The sequence below is a fragment of the Macrobrachium nipponense genome, chromosome 1 (assembly GCF_015104395.2).
Source record: "Macrobrachium nipponense isolate FS-2020 chromosome 1, ASM1510439v2, whole genome shotgun sequence".
In the NCBI taxonomy this organism is placed as follows: Eukaryota; Metazoa; Arthropoda; class Malacostraca; order Decapoda; family Palaemonidae; genus Macrobrachium; species Macrobrachium nipponense.
Window position 1 is genome coordinate 198647687 of NC_087200.1, and position 17403 is coordinate 198665089.

Sequence of the window (17403 nt, forward strand, 5' to 3'; positions counted from 1 at the left end):
TTATGACACACGAGCTTTATGTAAAAGTAGTAATCACTCAATAAGTACTACTTTGTTTACAAGTAAAAAACATCACTGATACAGCCTCAATTATCCAGTTAAAGTGCCCTCAGATAAAATAGGAACAATATGTGTTGTTGTATGTGCCAAAGCTTTAAAGTTTCCCACTTTTCTTAATTACTGTAACCAGTTTTCTCTTACTGACAGCCTTTTTTTTGAGTTTTAGTAAAATAAATCTATTCAGGAATATTTTCTTGAGTTAGTCTTAAAAACTTCAGGATTTCAGTGCAACATGTGATCTTGAAAGTTCTGCCATTTTACTTTGTTAAGAGCTGGAAGTACCTCTCTGTGCCAATATGAATGTATCACATGACATATTCATTTTATATGAATAAATTAGGTTACGTACACTGAACAAAGTAGACTCTCATTTCTTATTTGAAAATACAGTAGTGGTTGCATAGGGCACTGCAGATTTAAAACAAACAAGATGTATCCTAACAGTTAAACTGAAGAATGCAAATACAGGCAGTCCCCGGGTTACGACGATCTCGGCTTACGACGTTCCGAGGTTACGACGCTTTTCAATTATATCCATCAGACATTATTTCCAGGGTTATGCCGCCTACAGCGCTCATCTGGCAGATGAAATATGACACCAAAAATGCAAAATAATCAATATTTGAAGGTTTTTTATATGAAAAATGCCATAAGAATGCAGTTTACATAGTTTTCAATGCACCCAAAGCATTAAAAGTAAGGTTTTCTTAGGCTTTTTGACGATGTTCCGGCTTACAACGATTTTCGGTTTACGACACGTCTCAAGAATGGAACCCCTGTCGTAACCCGGGGACTTCCTGTACAGTAAATGCAAAATATAAAACCCTAAATATATGTATAGTGAGATCAAGAACATTTACAAAACATTCATGCAGTTCAACTGAAAAGTACTGTAATATTGAAATACACTGTCTGTCCAGCTCTGCAGATAATTTATATGACATGAAAAAGCAAAAGTTAGAATATAACTAACTTCCTTTACAACCTTGCAAATGTCACTATACATTTTACTGGTACATCCATACTTTCATTGACAGTGCAATTAACTGGTTAATCAAACTGATAATTATCATAACAATAAGTTACTACTAATATCTACAAAAATACAAAAATATGTGTAATATCAGTGACAGTAATCATCATCATAAAATGTAACTACTGTCAGTGATCTTACCAGTATTTCATTCCTTTTGATACAGTATGTTCAAAACCTCATCGCAAGATTTCTCTGTATTATAAAATACAAAATGGGAAGAGAAAGAAGCACAATTAACGCAGAATTTCTCATCAAGTTAATTATGTTTTCACTATATAATCCATATGTTGCACCTGCTCCATGTGTCCAAGGGTACATTAGTTCTCGCCAACAAATTCCATCAGTACACCATCGGTCCTCCATTGCTTCCCAAAACCTTTGAAGAGAAATGACCTATGAATAAAATATGTGTATGACAAGACATACAAATCTTTTCTAACTAAGATGTAATGACCACTAATGGTGAAAGAGCAAAGTCTACACTTCAATGAATTGTGCTACTATTAACAAAATCTACTGTCTCACCTGTTCAGTTCTCTCTCTCTCCCACCCACCCTCTCTCTCTCATTCTTTCTCACATGATTGAATAATGTTGACAGGTTATTTAATTGACTTTGAACAACACTTATTATTAAATGCTGAAAATCAGCAGACAGTGGCATAATTACTAAAAAAAATATGGTAATATTTTTTTTGGGGGGGTGCTCTATGGTACCTAGCAAGGCTGCTGCAAAACTTTAAAACACTGAAACTAATTTATTTGTTTCGATTATGAGGTTTAGGCCATAGGGCCAAGAACTGGAACATTAACTCAGTTATTCAGCACCTACCCTAGCTAGTGTGCAGAAATGTGGATATCATTTTGTGCTTACTACTTATTTAAGAAGACATTTTTTATTTTTTCATCATCATCAATGTCTCCAACACAGTGTGACACAAAGGATCTCTGAAATTCCACCAATCTTGTCTTTCTAATTATTTATACTCCACAAATATCCAGCCTTCTATCTCATAGCTCTCATCCAAATAGGTCTGGTCTTCCAAGTAGGATTGGTATTCCAAGTCTTCTGGTGACCAAAGTAGCTCAGCTGACACTAAGACAAACTGCTCTCTTGAGGGTTGTACAAAGAACATGTCCATGCCATTTCCATATCCCTTTCCCTTTCATTGCTACCTTCAACATGAAGAACTTCCATAATTTCTCCTTTGGTACCATTACGAACTACCCTTCCATCTGACTATGTACTAATTTTCTTAAAACTTATTGATAAAATCTTTTAGATATATAGTTTCATTATCATACCAATTTTCACATCCATACAGCAGTGTAGGTCACACTAGAGGTTTGCATAATTTTATTTTTATATACAATTTCAGTCTACTGTAATTGATCTCCAAACCTTATTCTGCCTGATAATTGTTTAATTACCCAATTTTTTTGTCTCTCACTAAACGTCAGCTCAGACTGTATTGGATATTACTGTTCCTAAATATTTGAAAGATTCAGCCTCATTACTACTACGTGCTCCTTCTAGTGTTATTTCATCCCTTTGTGCATACTCTTTCTTCACTACTTAATTTTATCTTCAATTTCATTTGAGACTTATCCTTTAAATATGTGATGCATTTTATTAAGTAGGCTTCGTAAATTCTGTGGTACACTATTTCCCAGATTGATAGCACCATCTGCACCTTCTAAGTGTGCCAAGTTTCTTCTTTACTCTTATTTAAACCTTCTTTGGTGAAATAACAGTACCTTGTAGTGCTCCACTATTTACTGCAAATTCACTCGTCAAAACCTCATTAACTATGCATCTACTTCATTCATGAAATCAATAATTTCAATTAGTTTAACATATTAGCGGAAATGCTATAATGGTATAAGAACTTTCATAATATTGGTCAGTGGATGCTGTCAAATGCCTTCTCATAATCAATAGAATTTTTGAATTACATTCACAGCTCCACAAAGTGCTGTAACACAAATATTTGATATCTGCGACTCCTGCCTTTTCTAAAACTAGCTTGTGCACCTCTTAAGTATTTTATCCATTTCTTTCTAAAGCCTATTTGAATAAGTATACTGAATCTTTTCATTATAACTTCTGCAGTTGCAATGCAGGTACACTGACCATCCTTAATTAAGATACCTTTCTTTAGTAACTTTTACCAAGACTTCTTGTTGCCAATCTTCAGGCTTTGCTTTTTCATTCCATATTCTGCAAAACAATTTAGTCATCTAAAAACATACAAGCAATGATTCAGTTATAATCTAGTGTTTTCTTGAGTTTTTTTATTGTTGAAAATTTAAGTATTATTAGTTACTTGCATTGCTGCATTTTTTATAGTTTCTCCCATAGTCTTATAATAAGAGGGAGTAGTATTTATAAGCAATCTGGCATTTTCCTATATGTACATTTATCTGTAATTTGTTGTTCACTTGTATATTTTTGCAATCAGCTTTCCACAGAAGAAATATACAATACTTTGTTGTAACTTTCTGGTTACTTTCAAGTTACCATGGGAGAAGTAGGCTTTCAAAGTGATGCTGTGTCCTTTCTTAAGTGCTGAAGGAAGTCATGTACTTAAAGATTCCCAAGAGTTAGATACACATTCCTGATGTATGAGCAGATGGGAAAATTTTTCCAAGGATAATTCAAGTCCACAATCTGCTTTTTATATCTAACAAAGTCAGCCTTGTGCCAGTAAGGTCTCCTTCTTATACAATTGCAAGCAAAAGTCTAGGTTTATCTAATCCTCTAATGACTGAGGATTAAGCCTTCCTCACAGATAAGCAAATGGGGGCCAGGAAGAAGGATATGTGTTTCTCCCAAAATATCATCAAGGTAGAAAAGATCACAACAATCACCTAAATAGCATGAGGACCACCTCCATAATCAAAGAGCAACCATATAACAGACTGCAGAAGATAATGATAGTTCTAGATGAAGGGAGAATGACACACACAGCCATGGACAACATCTTCACTAGAGTCTACACCAAACAATAAGCAAGACAGTTCAAATGGATATAAGTATCATCTGCACCAAGAACTCAACCTTTGAAAGTTACTCCTGACAGATCTCTTCATGTACTTCCCTACAGGAGTTATTTGACAAAGGAGACATCAGTCCAACAGAAGTTATATGACAAAGGAGACACCAGTAGCTGCATTTTCTTAGGTCTTGAGATGGATTAATAAGGTCAACCTTGGTCCTGCTCTCCCAATACCAGCATCAAAGATACTGGCAACTGAGAAGGCCACGGAAGAAATTCTACCAGATGAAAAAAAAGCTAATAGGCAAAGTTACAGGAACAACATCAAATGGGAAGCAGAATTCTCTTAAGTCAGCTGCTGGCCCTACCATGGGTTTAAGGTTAGGTATACTGCCATGGCATAAGGTTACCTAATTGTAAAACACATCCACTGATAAAAAATACCTTCATAAGGTAACAAAACTGCCAATAAACCAACACTCTTTCCTATCCAGAACTTCATTATACTAAACAAAGCAGTCAGACCAATTGAAATTCTCAAATTGGGGTAGAATCCTAGCTTGGTGTAATGGTGAGGTTCTGGCTCCTGAGAGCGAAAGGTAAAACGTTCAACAGGCAAAAATGATTGACCTCACAACAGATAAGTCAACTGAGTTGGCTTTAGGACTCAGAAGTAGGGATACCACATTCTTGAAAAAGAATTGAGTGCAAGAATCCAAATGCACAAGACCTGAGAGGCTCTGAATTCAGAAAGGCCCTGCTGTTCAATTCTGAACTTGTGGAGACAGCAGCAAAGAAAACGCAAACTTTCTTATACAGAATGGTAACATACCTCATAGCATACCCAACCTTCAACAGGAATGCATTTTATAAAAACATATCACCCTTTAAACTCCATCAGAGTTCCAGGTGCTTCACTTGAGGATTTACCACCCTTGGAAGTAAACGTAATGCAGATGAGGGTATTGCCATCATCATTCTATTATATAAACCGCCTCCTAAATTCCCAAGATTCCCTGCTACATCTGCAGTAGTTGTTGTTGTTTTTGATTAAGCTGCCTTTATGCCAGCACGGGCTCTTGCTCACAGAGCGAGCAGCCCGTAGGTCATTTGAATATTTGCAGGTGAAAAGGTGATTTTTAAGGATATGCAGTGCAAACTTTATTTATGATATCAATGGAATATCTGCAGTACAAGAACAACAAGGAACAACAAGGCAATGAAATGCAAGAAAAGAGATTGTATCTGTAAAACTTTGCAAGAAGAACACTTTGGAGTGTGTCTGGAGGATGTTGAAGGCCACTGGAGAGATCAGTGGGCAGTTCAAGTGCATCTTGTTCTGACAAGATCCTCACTTCCATATCCTGATCATTATTACTATCTTTGATAGTTTTTTGGATGTTCAATCATTGGGTTCTTTACAATAACTCTGGTCTATCCTTAGCATCCCTGGTGTTCTTACATATGGTAACTGCAGCAGCTGAGGCACACTCAAAGGAAGTATCTAACTGCAATGTTATCTGAGCTACTAGTTATTCCTTGTGCTATTCAAGGTAACACTGGAAGAGTATATTAAAAATATTCATAAAATGTGAATCTATAGCAGTAGTGATCAGCAAGATGACTAATAATTATCAGTCTTGCCATGCAAATTATTGTATCTTTGTCAAGAACAAACAGCAAAAAGCAAGTGGAGATCCTTGAGAGAAAAATCTCTGGTCTTTGGAGGAAATTTGTCAGAAACTCACGAAAACAGATGGATCTCATTGAGCTTCTGGAGAGAATAAAGAATGAGGGAGAGAAAAAATCCACATTACAGCTGGAGTGTAGTCTCTCCAGCACTGAGCATATTGTAGAGACAAGTCAACAGAAGTCTACACAACACACAAGACATGAAGGTCCTTAGGATGCAACTGCAAGAGTACCATCACTTTCATATTCAATGACTTGGTACAGTTGTGGAAAAGACCTTACAACAGAGTATTAAGTTTATTTGATATTCAAAAATTCCACAATATCTCAAGAATCAAAGAGGAACCAAGGGAGAAATTTAGTGTACAACATTTTGAAAATTGTGTAAGAGGTAAATGCTGCTAAGGTGTCACCCTAGTGTCCAGATTCATACCAGGGAGCAGGAATGTCATGACGTACACTCGCAGCATAGAAAACCTATCCAAAAGGTAACTATATCCCAAATGTAACTGGAGAATATGGATGATGATTTTCCTTGATCTTTTCACAATGGTAATGGATGTCAAACATCTCATGTATTATAGTGGCATCTAACTTATTGGATTTTGTTACTTCTCAGGTGCATCCAATTCTCATAAAAACAATGTCTCATATCTAACAGAATAATCTGGTAAGCATGCTAGATTTATCAGAAACTGAAATGAATATAACCAGCTGTTCATGCTTAGACAGAATAATGCCTCCTAAAAAAACTGATGTTTATCAGAATTTTTTGCATTTTTCCTTTTGCAAGTAAAGTACTATGTGCAGTTAATTTTTTGCATGTGTTGAAAGTTCTGACAACAATGCAAAATAATATACTGCAGTTTCATTGTGTAATGTATGTTACTGTAGTTATTGTGTAATGTATGTTTTGGAACACCTGCTTAGCTGATATGGGGAGATAGAAGGGACACAGTGTTCCCTGCATCCCTGCATAGGGAAAGGGTTTTCCAGCTTTGGGAACACAGTGTGACTGACCTGTTAACCTCACAGCCAGAGATGATGCTCCCGGTGTTCTGCTTTCTCTTCCAAGACTTCTAGGCTGCTCGAGAATGCCTTCCAGCACTCCTAGGGTGGTCTGGAGGTCTATGCCTTTCTTCATTCAGTCTGATTTGCCAAGTGATCTACTAAGTATTTGTTGCTCCGGGTCATAGATGTCTCCCTTGGCCCACTCTCCTCTGTTTTGGGGCACTCAACCTTTCATGTCTGGAGGTTTTCCAGCCATTCTTGAAAGAAAGAAGCTTTTCTCTCAGATTATGTAAGAGATGTTCAGTTGCCATCTGAGGGCCTCAGCTCATAAGTATTAGAGAAGTGGGCCATCATCACCTGTTGCAGATCACAGACTTACTCCTTAACCTTCATAGAGACAAACTCTTCTCAGTCCCTGTGGTGAAGCCTATTATGGTGTCTTGGGCCAGGTCTTCAGACTGAAGGGCATGGACATCACTTCATCAGCAAGGTTGTTAATGTTCAAAGAAACTTTGAATAGGCTTGCCCACCCTGGGAACTTTGGCCTTGGGTTGGGATGTATCTCTTGTCCTCTCTAGCCTAACTCAGGCACTGAGAGCCCTTGGCAGAGGCACTACATCAAAAGTTTACACTCAAACTATTTTTATGCAAGACTTAGCCTCATAAAAGCATGATGTCAAGTTGCATGGCCTTTCATATCCTTTTCAGCACTCAAAGGGTTGGAAATACCTCTTGTTTTCATTGTTCCTGAGTTTGTGCTGGAAACTCAGAACTGGTCAGTCTCTAAAGAAAGATCTGAGAATTTTTCAGTTCTTTCCCTGGAACCAAGTAAGATGCTTTTTTGCTCAATGGCAGCCTTGCTGCAAAATCTAAGGATATCCTGATGTCTTAGGCCAGAGCGTCACCATCTCTTTCTTTCTGAATTTGTAAAGTAATTAAGTGGACATATAGTTTATACTGCAAGGATTATTTTCCAGTCTGTGAAAGGGCTCTCAAACCTAGGAACATAGGTCTGTCCCTAGGCTTTCAGGGAAACTTTACTATTTTACAGGTAATGAGGCAAGTGTCTACAGTACCACACTACCTTGACCTAATTCTACCAAAGGAATGCCATCCACAAGTCCTTGAACCCTTTCCTCTGAACAACACTAAATTCCAAAACATTAACAGAAATGATCAACCCAAAAGCTTATCCTTTACAGTAATTAATCAGCTGAAGTAATGATGTTGGTGACTGTCATATTGGTGAAAATAATGTTTGTTTTGGGTAAGATATTTTTGACAATACGGGCAGTTCCTGGGTTACGATGGGTTCGGCTTACGACGTTCCGAGGTTAAGGAGCTTTTCAATTATATTCATCAGAAATTATTTCCAGGGTTACGATGCATGTTCTAGGGTTATAACGCCTACAACGCTGATCTGGCAGATGAAATATTAAACCAAAAATGCAAAATAATCAATAATTGAAGGTTTTTTGGATGAAAAATGCAATAAGAATGGAGTTTACGTAGTTTTCAATACACCCAAAGCATTAAAAGTAAGGTTCTCTTAGGATTTTTGACGATGTTCCGGCTTATGGTGATTTTCAGCTTACGACGCGTCTCAAGAACGGAACCCGTCGTAATCCGGGGACTGCCTGTACTGTTACATACAAGATGGTGATGGTAATGATGTTAGTTATTACATTGGTAACAGTAGTATTGATGTTATCATGTAAAAGTTAGCGCTGCAATCAAAGATGTAAGAAAAGCTTAAGTTAAAGACTTTACAACAACATGAATAATACCAATGTCCATGGCAAAAACAAAATGTTATCTACAGGACTAACCTTGAAAGCTGACTTGGCTTTGGACTTTCAGAAAACTTCACACTTGATGACAATAAAATTGGACTACTGTCTCCTCCAGAAGTAATAAGTACTTCACTGTAATGAAATCTGAAACAATATAGAAAAAGGTGTTATGGCTATCAGAAACATTTTATGTAACAACCTAGGAAAATCTTAAGCAGTTAATGGAGTAGCAATTCACTTTCCTCCCAAGTTTTCTCCTATAAATCTCTTCAACCAGTTTATTAGTAGTATTAAACTTTCAGAATGCCTACCTAACTTATAAAATTTTGCACCAAAGAAATGAGAAAAACAGAAAAACTTTACCTGGCAGAAATTCCAATAATCTGATTAATGGGGAATGAGCGACTTCCAGAATCAGCAATGTCCCGATATATAACTTCGTACTGCAGTGCAGTTGGAACATAACATCTGTCTGGTTCATTACCTGGATCATTTGTATCCCTGTAAAGAGCATTATCAAATGAGTGAAACAAATGCAAAACTAAAATGGCTAAGCACTGGATCTGCGAGTTGATTTTTATCTTTATGTAACACATGAAAGCAGTAATTAATAGTATTTTAAAAAATCAGAAATGCATCTCTCTCTCTCTCTCTCTCTCTCTCTCTCTCTCAAGTGGGTACTGCCTGAAGTATACTTTCTACATTGTTTTCTTTCTTTAACTCTATATATGTCAATATGGCTATCAAACTTCTAATTTTATCTGCTTTACTTTCACATCTCATGTCCTTTCAAAGCAAATCCTTTGGGTCTGTCTGGTCACACAGATTTTTAAAAAATGCACTTTTTTTTTTTACACAAACAACTACACCTCTTCAAAACATATTCCAAATACATTTAAGGCTTGACCTTTCTTTCATACTTTTATATGATCCTCTTATTCTCTAAAGTGAAACAGAATGGTCAGGAACCTTGCTAAAAAGTGTGGGAAAATATTCCTCTTGAATAACTATAAGGACATAGAGCAAGCTAGCTCTAATGTCTCCCCCTGTGAGTCAAGTTATTTTAATCAAATATGTTACACATCAAGTTCATCTCCTGAAAGAGGTCCCATTATTGCAGTATATTTCACCACCAGGAAGTTTCAATACTCTATTTACTCTTTAAATAACCTACAATGGATGGCAGATACAGTATACCACTTTCAGTATGATCAAAATATCTTTTCTAACAGAAATACATATGTGTTGAAACGTGTAATAGAACAAAACTATGAGTATCCCTTTTATCCCTTAACTTGAACTTATTGCTAGAAGGCTTTCAAAATTTTTGAACATACAGTACTTAGACATTCTTAAAATTTTTTGGTCCCTTTAATAAAGGACATAATAGAAATTTTATCTCTGTCCAAGAGCAAAAATATTTTCCTGTACATACATTTTTACTTATGGTCTGGAAACCTTGAACAAAATTTAATTTTTCACAAAATTCCTTCAAGCTTATATCAAATATCAAATACTTTGCAGTTCCCATGAAAGTACTTACTGAATACTAGTAACATAATTAGTTTGAACATGCTAGCCATCCTGGCAAGCACAAACTTAGGTCATCATTAACAAGAAGCATCCTATTTTAAAAATTGTTTTTATAACAATAAAATGAAATTTTATGTATACTTACCAAGTAATTACATAGCAAAAATGTTAAAATCGCAGTAGCAAGTCTTTTGTTTCGGGGTGGAAGAGAAACAACAGAGCAAAGAGCTCAGTTTAATTATGCCCTACCATCCATGAGAGGGGAGGAGGGTGGGTTCCCATTCTGTTCTTACTTGGTAAGTATACATAAAACCTCATTTTACTATAAAAATATTTTTATGTAAGTAACTTACCAAGTATTTACATATCTGATTCCAACATTGTTAGTAGGTGGGATTCATGGATAATATAATTCCAAAGCATTAATGATAATGATATGAGAATGGAGAGATGCTTGCATTGACATAATGGTTGTTGTTTCCTTACCTGTGAAGAGAGCTATTGCAGGAAGTTACTGCCTCTGGCACCACTCATCTTAACTCGTAGAGGTGTGGTTGAATAACCAAGGATCACCTGCTACACCGTGGGAGCTTTACAGCAAGGATTTCTCTGATTGCTAGTAAAGCACAGACATTGCTCCTGCCCTGGGCACAGTACCATACAACAAAAGCCAGAAAACCAACAACCTACACCAAATGAATTAAAAACACTGCTACCCTTCCAACAACTCTGGAGGTTATCCAGTACTACAAAGTACCTCCAGACTCCCCTGAAACCCAACACTAGTTTTCAAGGCAAAGAGTAAGGTAGGAAGGAATGCTTCCTATGCTTCATTTCTTAGAACCATGCCAGCCACAGCAAACAAACCCAAGGTACTGCAATCATTAAAAATAATTTCTACTTCATGCAAATAATGTGTCGCAGAAACTGACTTACATCTCCAGTATGTCGACTGGAGAAAGGAATTCAAAGAAAGATCACCTAAAGGCCAAAGATGTAGCCACTGCCCTAATCTCACAAGTCTTTACCTTTGGTACAGGTAGCGCCTCTACTTCTACCTGGGAATGTGCCTCACAAATGAGGTCTCTAAGAAAGTGTTGTGAATGTAGAATTTCAAGGCTCTCACTGGACATAAGAGACCTTTCCCCATCTTCTGCTTGTACCATGTTAGACAAGTTCTTAATAGTGAAAGAACAAGGCCAAGGCTTCGTAGGATTCTCGTTCTTTACAAGAAAACCTAAAGTAGTATAGGAAACTAAGGCGTCTCCATTCGAGAAAGAACTCAACCCTTTTATCGAGGGCTAGAAACTCACTCACCCTTCTGGCCAAACCTATGGCTACTAGAAAAAGGGTGTCTTCCTGGTTAAATTCCAGAGGGAAGCAGAAGCCAGAGGTTTAAAGGGAGGCCCAGACAGCCATTTCAGGACCACGTCCAAATTCCAAGAAATCTGCTGAGAGTCTTTATGCTTCCAGGTACTGTCAAAAGACTTAATTAAGCCTGATAAATCTTCATTCGATGACAAGTCTAAGCCTCTGTGCCTGAATAGAGAGCCTAGTTGCTCTATATCCTTTAATCATTGACAAAGACAGACCTCTAGCCGTCCTTAGATACAGAGGAAAATCAGTAATCTCTGTCACATTTGTTCAAGAAGACTTTGATTTCTTCTGCACCAAGAGCGGAAAATAGACCACTTGTTCTGATGCCTACATTTTGAAATCACTTCTGCAGCCGCTCTCGAAAAGCCTTTAGCTCTGAGTAGTCGGATGACAGTTTGAACCCTGTCAGAGCCAGCTTAGATAATCCTTGGTGGAACCTCATTATGTGTGGTTATCTAAACAGTTTTTGTCTTTGGGGGAGTAACCTGGGAAAATCTGCTAACAGACTTATCAAGTCCAGAAACCATTCTCTGATGGGCCAGAATGGGATGGTGAGAATCACCAAACCATACTTGTGCGACTGGAACTTCTGTAAGACTTCTCTTCTCGTTCCTAGGGCTGGAAAGGCACAGAGTTCCTTGTCTGACCAATCCAGAAGCATGGCATCCACTGACCATGCCACTGGATCTGGAACCGCAGAACAAAAAAGTGGAAGCCAATGATTTTTGGCAGTCACAAACAAGTCTATCATAAGTCTTCCCAACTTCCAGAGACCATTCCGTAAGAACGACTTGGTTGTGTCAACTGAGTTGATCTGCTAATATGTTCATTTTGCCCTGCACAAATCTTGTCATCATCCTTGTGCGATTTGTTCTGGCCAAAGAAGGTCTCTTGCCGCCTCGCAAATAGAGAAGGAGTGGGATCCCCCCCCTGTCTAGAAATGTACGAGAGGGCTGTTGTGTTGTCCAAGTGAATTGCAATTACCCTGGCTCAGACTTCTGATGCAAATCTTGTAAACCAGGCTTATAACTGTTAACTCCTTCAGGTTGATGCGCCAAAAATTTTGTTCCATGTTCCACTTCCCTGATACCTCTCAGTTCTCTAGCAGCACTCCCCAGCCTATGTCGGATGTGTCCACATAAAAACTGAGCTCTGGGCTCAGAGGGGAAAGACACTTCCCTTCCAGTAGTCTTTCTTCTGATTTCCATCAGAGCAGAGGTTCTTTAATTTCCTGCGAAAAGGGGAACACGAAATCGTCTGAATACTTTTCCCTATTCTACTTGTCCCAAAGATAAAACTGTAGGATTCTCATGTGGAGTCTTCCCAGTGATAAGAACTGTTTGATGGAGGACAAGATTCTGAGGAGGCTCATCCAATCCCTGGCCAAACACTTTGGGAGAGAGAACTTGGTCCTTGAAGACACACCTCTGGTACTTCCTCGAGTCTGGATGTATGGGGACATGGAAGTGCTACGTGTCTTGCATGTCTGTGGAGACCATCCGGCCCCCTTTGTGGATGGAAGCGAGAATCGACTTATTTATCTCCATTCTGAACTTTGTCTTCAATACAAAGACATTCAGTGCCATTACATCTAGCACTGGGGTCCACCTGCCTGAAGACTTCAGTACCAAAACAGGCGGTTGTACAAGCTCTCGGACTTTCGGTCCTCCACTTTCTTGATTGCTTCTTTCAGTACTTCTCTGAGCTGAGTGAGTATGCTGTCAATGCGATGGGTTGCTTGACTAAGGGCAGATTGGTGACAAAAGGAACCGAGTATCCTACTCTGAGGACCTCTACTACCCATTATGATGCTCCTCTTCTACTCCCTTCTTGCCAGAAACGATGCAGTCTGGCACCTACTACTGCATGGGGGAGACTGATCTCACTTCTTAGTGATGGGGTTGGACGATGACTTCTTGATTGCTTTAGATGTAAAGGATATGTTTCCTCTTGTGAATGGAGTCTTCCTGGAGGGCTTCGACAAGGCGATTCCAATCACCACATCCTGTGGAGAGAGGAAGTCACGAACTAGTGGCGAAAAAAGGAGGGCCGATTTCTGAGTCAAAGTAACTCCTTTCAAAGTGAAGGAGCACCACAGTTCACGTTTCTTAAGAATACACATTGTGAACATAGAAGTAAGTTCTAGGGAACTGCTCCTAATGCTTCTGTCCAAGCACAAGAGTACTGCCAAGAGATCGGAGGAAACAGTTGCAGATACTGAAGGAGCATCCCAAATCTTCTTACCCTGAGCGTCAATTGCTCAATCCATAAAACTTGTTACTTCAAAAATCTTGAACAGTTACAAAGAAGATGGTTTATCTCGGCTGAAGAAAACATCACTTTCACAGTTACAAAAGCTGATCCCCAAGAAGACTATAAGCCCTGAGAAGTACCCTTAGGCGGAGGTAAAACCACCCAAGGAGGGAGACTCCCCAGTGGCATAAAATGAATGCCTTCTCTTAGTCAAGCAAGAGGGTGAGAAAGAGAAGACAGCCTTCCATTGTACTTTCTTGTCTGCTAGCCAACTTTCAACTTCCCCATGGCTTAAGTAGAAAAGACTAAATGAGGGAGCATAGACGATTCTGCAGAAACGCTGCTTATCTGAAGGCTGGAAGCTGGAGAAGCAGGAGCAGCTGGCTTGAGAAACTTGGGGTAGCTTTTCAGGATAAACCGCATAAGTGCCACATAAGCAGTTGGGGGTTTAAATTCCTCTAAAACATGATCTACCTCTTCAGCAGAAGATAGGAGAGAGATGAAAATCGACCACACCAACAGAAGGAGTCAGACGAGGAGCAGCAGGTAGAACTGGCACTGCAAGGAGCTCAGGAGCAGGAGAGAGCGGTCGTGCCAATGACCGCTCAGGGGGAAAAGGGAACTATGGCACTAATGGGCGCTCCTGCGCCACTGGAAGCTTAAGCGCTGATGGGTGCTTAGGCAATACTGGGAACTCAGGTGCCAATAGGCACTCATGTGCCAACAGGGGATCTGGAGTTGCTATATGCCCAGAAACAGTAGTGAGGCTAACAGATACTGCACACACGGGAGCCACTACATGAGATAAAATGCTCTCTGGCAACACTGGGCGGTCAGAAACCAAAACACCAATTGGAACTGGGTGCTTCAACACGCTTACACTCTTTTGCACACTAGACCACCCAGGTGTGCAAGATTTAACAAAAGCAGGTTCTGATACCACTTGAAGAGCCGAAGATGACACTGGTTCTAGTCTCTGGGCTATCCCAGAAACTGCAATAAGGCTTAGCCTCCTTCACCTTCTTAGAAACATCCACTGAAGACCTTTTCAGTGGTCTAGAATGATTACCCAAGTGCCAACGGTGCCGTTTCTCAGGACTTGACACATCTGAGCTAGAAGAGAGATGATGACCATTGTCCAAGATGCCTTTCCAGTGGCTGTCATTTGCTACCTGGGAATCACCAACAAGTGCAATTGAGGGGCCGACTGCCTGGGCAGACCCCACCTACCTCCCTTGGGCTTCCTGTATGACTTCTCCCAGGTGTGGGGGAGTATGTCAGAGACTATCGCCTAAGAAAATTGGCGGGGCAGACAGCCAGCTCCTCCATTAACACTTCACTTTCTTCTCTATTGAGAATGCGCACTGACTCGTAACTGAGTCATGGAGTTAGCCAAGAGCTCAAACTTATGCTCAAACTTTGCCTCAAGACTGGCAATGGCACTGGGTTTGGAAGCATGGGAGCTGGGAATAGGATTAGGTGGTACTACGTATAGAGGAAAGACTGAGTTTGGGAGACAAAACAAATAACTGGAACTAGATGAAGATTTAAAAATTCCCTGGCTAGCTGATGACCTTTCATGCCTAGCAGTAGCCTTACGCTTCCTATCCTTCTCTAATTTGGAAAGGTAAGAAGATAAAACCCTCCATTGTCTTTCATTCCAGCCTACACACTCATTTGTTCATGAAACTTACCTGTCAGATATATATATAGCTGTATTTTCTGAAGTCCGACAGAATTTTAAAAACTTCCGACACACGCAGTGGTCGGCCAGGTGGTTAGTACCCATTCCCGCCGCTGGGAGGCGGGTATCAGGAACCATTCCCATTTTCTATTCATAATTTTTATTTCCACTGTCCCCTGAGGGGAGGTGGGTGGGTACTTGATTATATATATCTGCCAGGTAAGTATGAACAAACTTTATTGTATCATAACAATATCATTTTTAAGTCAATTCTGGAGAGCAAACTTGACCCCTACATCTAGTACAAAGTGTGTATGAGAATCATACCTAGCAGAAGTCAACCATCAAAGGCTGCAATAATGGATACTCTACACTCTTGAGTCAGACATCGTCTAGGTGAAAAAATAAAAAAAAACATAGCAGAAGTATTGCCTTTGCTGCAATAACGGACACTTTACACTCCTGAGTCGGACATTGTTTAGATGAAAAAATAAAAAAAAAGTGTACATAATAACCTAAACTGGTCCAAATTACTGTTAATTAAAGCCTGACTAGCTAACACATGCTGGATGGCTATAAAAAAGCATCACAATGTCACCGAAGGTAATGCAAACAATCGGTAAACAATAAATCCAAATTTTTCAGAGCTGCAGCTTACAACCTTCATCAGAAACTGACAGAAATAAATGGAACTCTTTGCTGTGTTGTTTCTCTTCTGCTCCGATAGTGGGTGGGGCTACCTACCTACACCAAAACAAAAGAATTGCTACTGCAATTTTCAATTTTTGCTGCCGGTACTTAGAAATCTTAGCTATGTAATTAAGTACTTGGTAAATTACTTACATAAAAATACAAAATAGAAAAAAAAGCAAGGCAACTTTAAAAACTTACATAATTACTGGCAGGAAACTTTCCTCACTGGTGACGTTTGGAGACCCCATCTTGCTGACCGTATCAGCCTGAATCAGTTGAGACATCATGGATAATATTTCCAACTTAACATCATCACAGGTGTAGTTTTTACCCAGTGAGTAAATACAAGTAGAGAGCATGTCTACACCAAAAATCACTTCTTCAGTAGAAGCAAGGCTACATATACTAGTTGCATCTGGTTGCCATATTAAAAGACCTGTTGCATCATTGATATCTACATAAAAGAAGAGATCCTGGGTATCATTTACTATTGCATCTGTATTGTTGTACACAGCATATCCAGCTAGTAATGGTTTTCCCATATCATAGCCTGGATTACCAGACCTTTCAGTTATGTTTTCAACTTTTGTTGTGCTTTCATACTGACTGTCTAGCTCCTCTTGAAAAAAACTTTCATTATTAAATGTATGATTACTACTAGTTTCATTACTAATATTAAATGCTGGCAATACATAATTAAAATTAGTTTCAAAATTTTGCAAAAGTCCAATATATGGCTGTTTATGACCAATTAAGCTCCCTTTTATGTCAAAGCTTTCATAAATAATTGTTTTCTCAAGTTGCTGAAAATAATTATGATGAATGCTATCTTCAGATATTGGGATGTCACCTAAAATGATTTCCACATTAACCTCAGTGATTTTCGTACCTTTCCAAGAGAAGTTGTAGTCGACACTTAAAACGACATTTTCACACATGTGAGTTGTGCTGTTATATAAAGGTTTTTTTTTCACTTGACATTCATCAAAGTATTCTTCCATTGTATCCCATCTCTTTTTCATAAATTCTGAAGCAGTCTTGCTTAATCCATTTATTTTCATGAACTTTAGAACATTTTTTAGACACAAATATTTCACAGTGGCACTGACTACTTCTAAAGTATTTAGATCACTGATTACTGAAATAAAATTGTCTGTCTTTCCTTCAGCAGTTTCTTGTAGATACAATTCTGAACTGAACATTGGATTACTTTCACACTCTCTCACTGACAGCATTGTTGCGCACTGATGTTTAAAATTCTTGAGAAAATGAAC

General features: G+C 38.7%; 1 protein-coding gene across 1 annotated transcript; it reads right to left on the reverse strand.

Moving 5' to 3' along the window:
* Positions 1-6: 6 nt before the first annotated feature.
* LOC135220007 (tectonic-2-like) lies at positions 7-17402 on the reverse strand (the record flags this gene model as incomplete). Its single annotated transcript, XM_064257295.1, is given in 4 exon segments — positions 7-1472; positions 8626-8733; positions 8953-9090; positions 16328-17402. Coding segments are annotated over 4 exon segments (1529 nt in total), but the record flags the coding sequence as incomplete, so codon positions are not given.
* Position 17403: the final 1 nt, after the last annotated feature.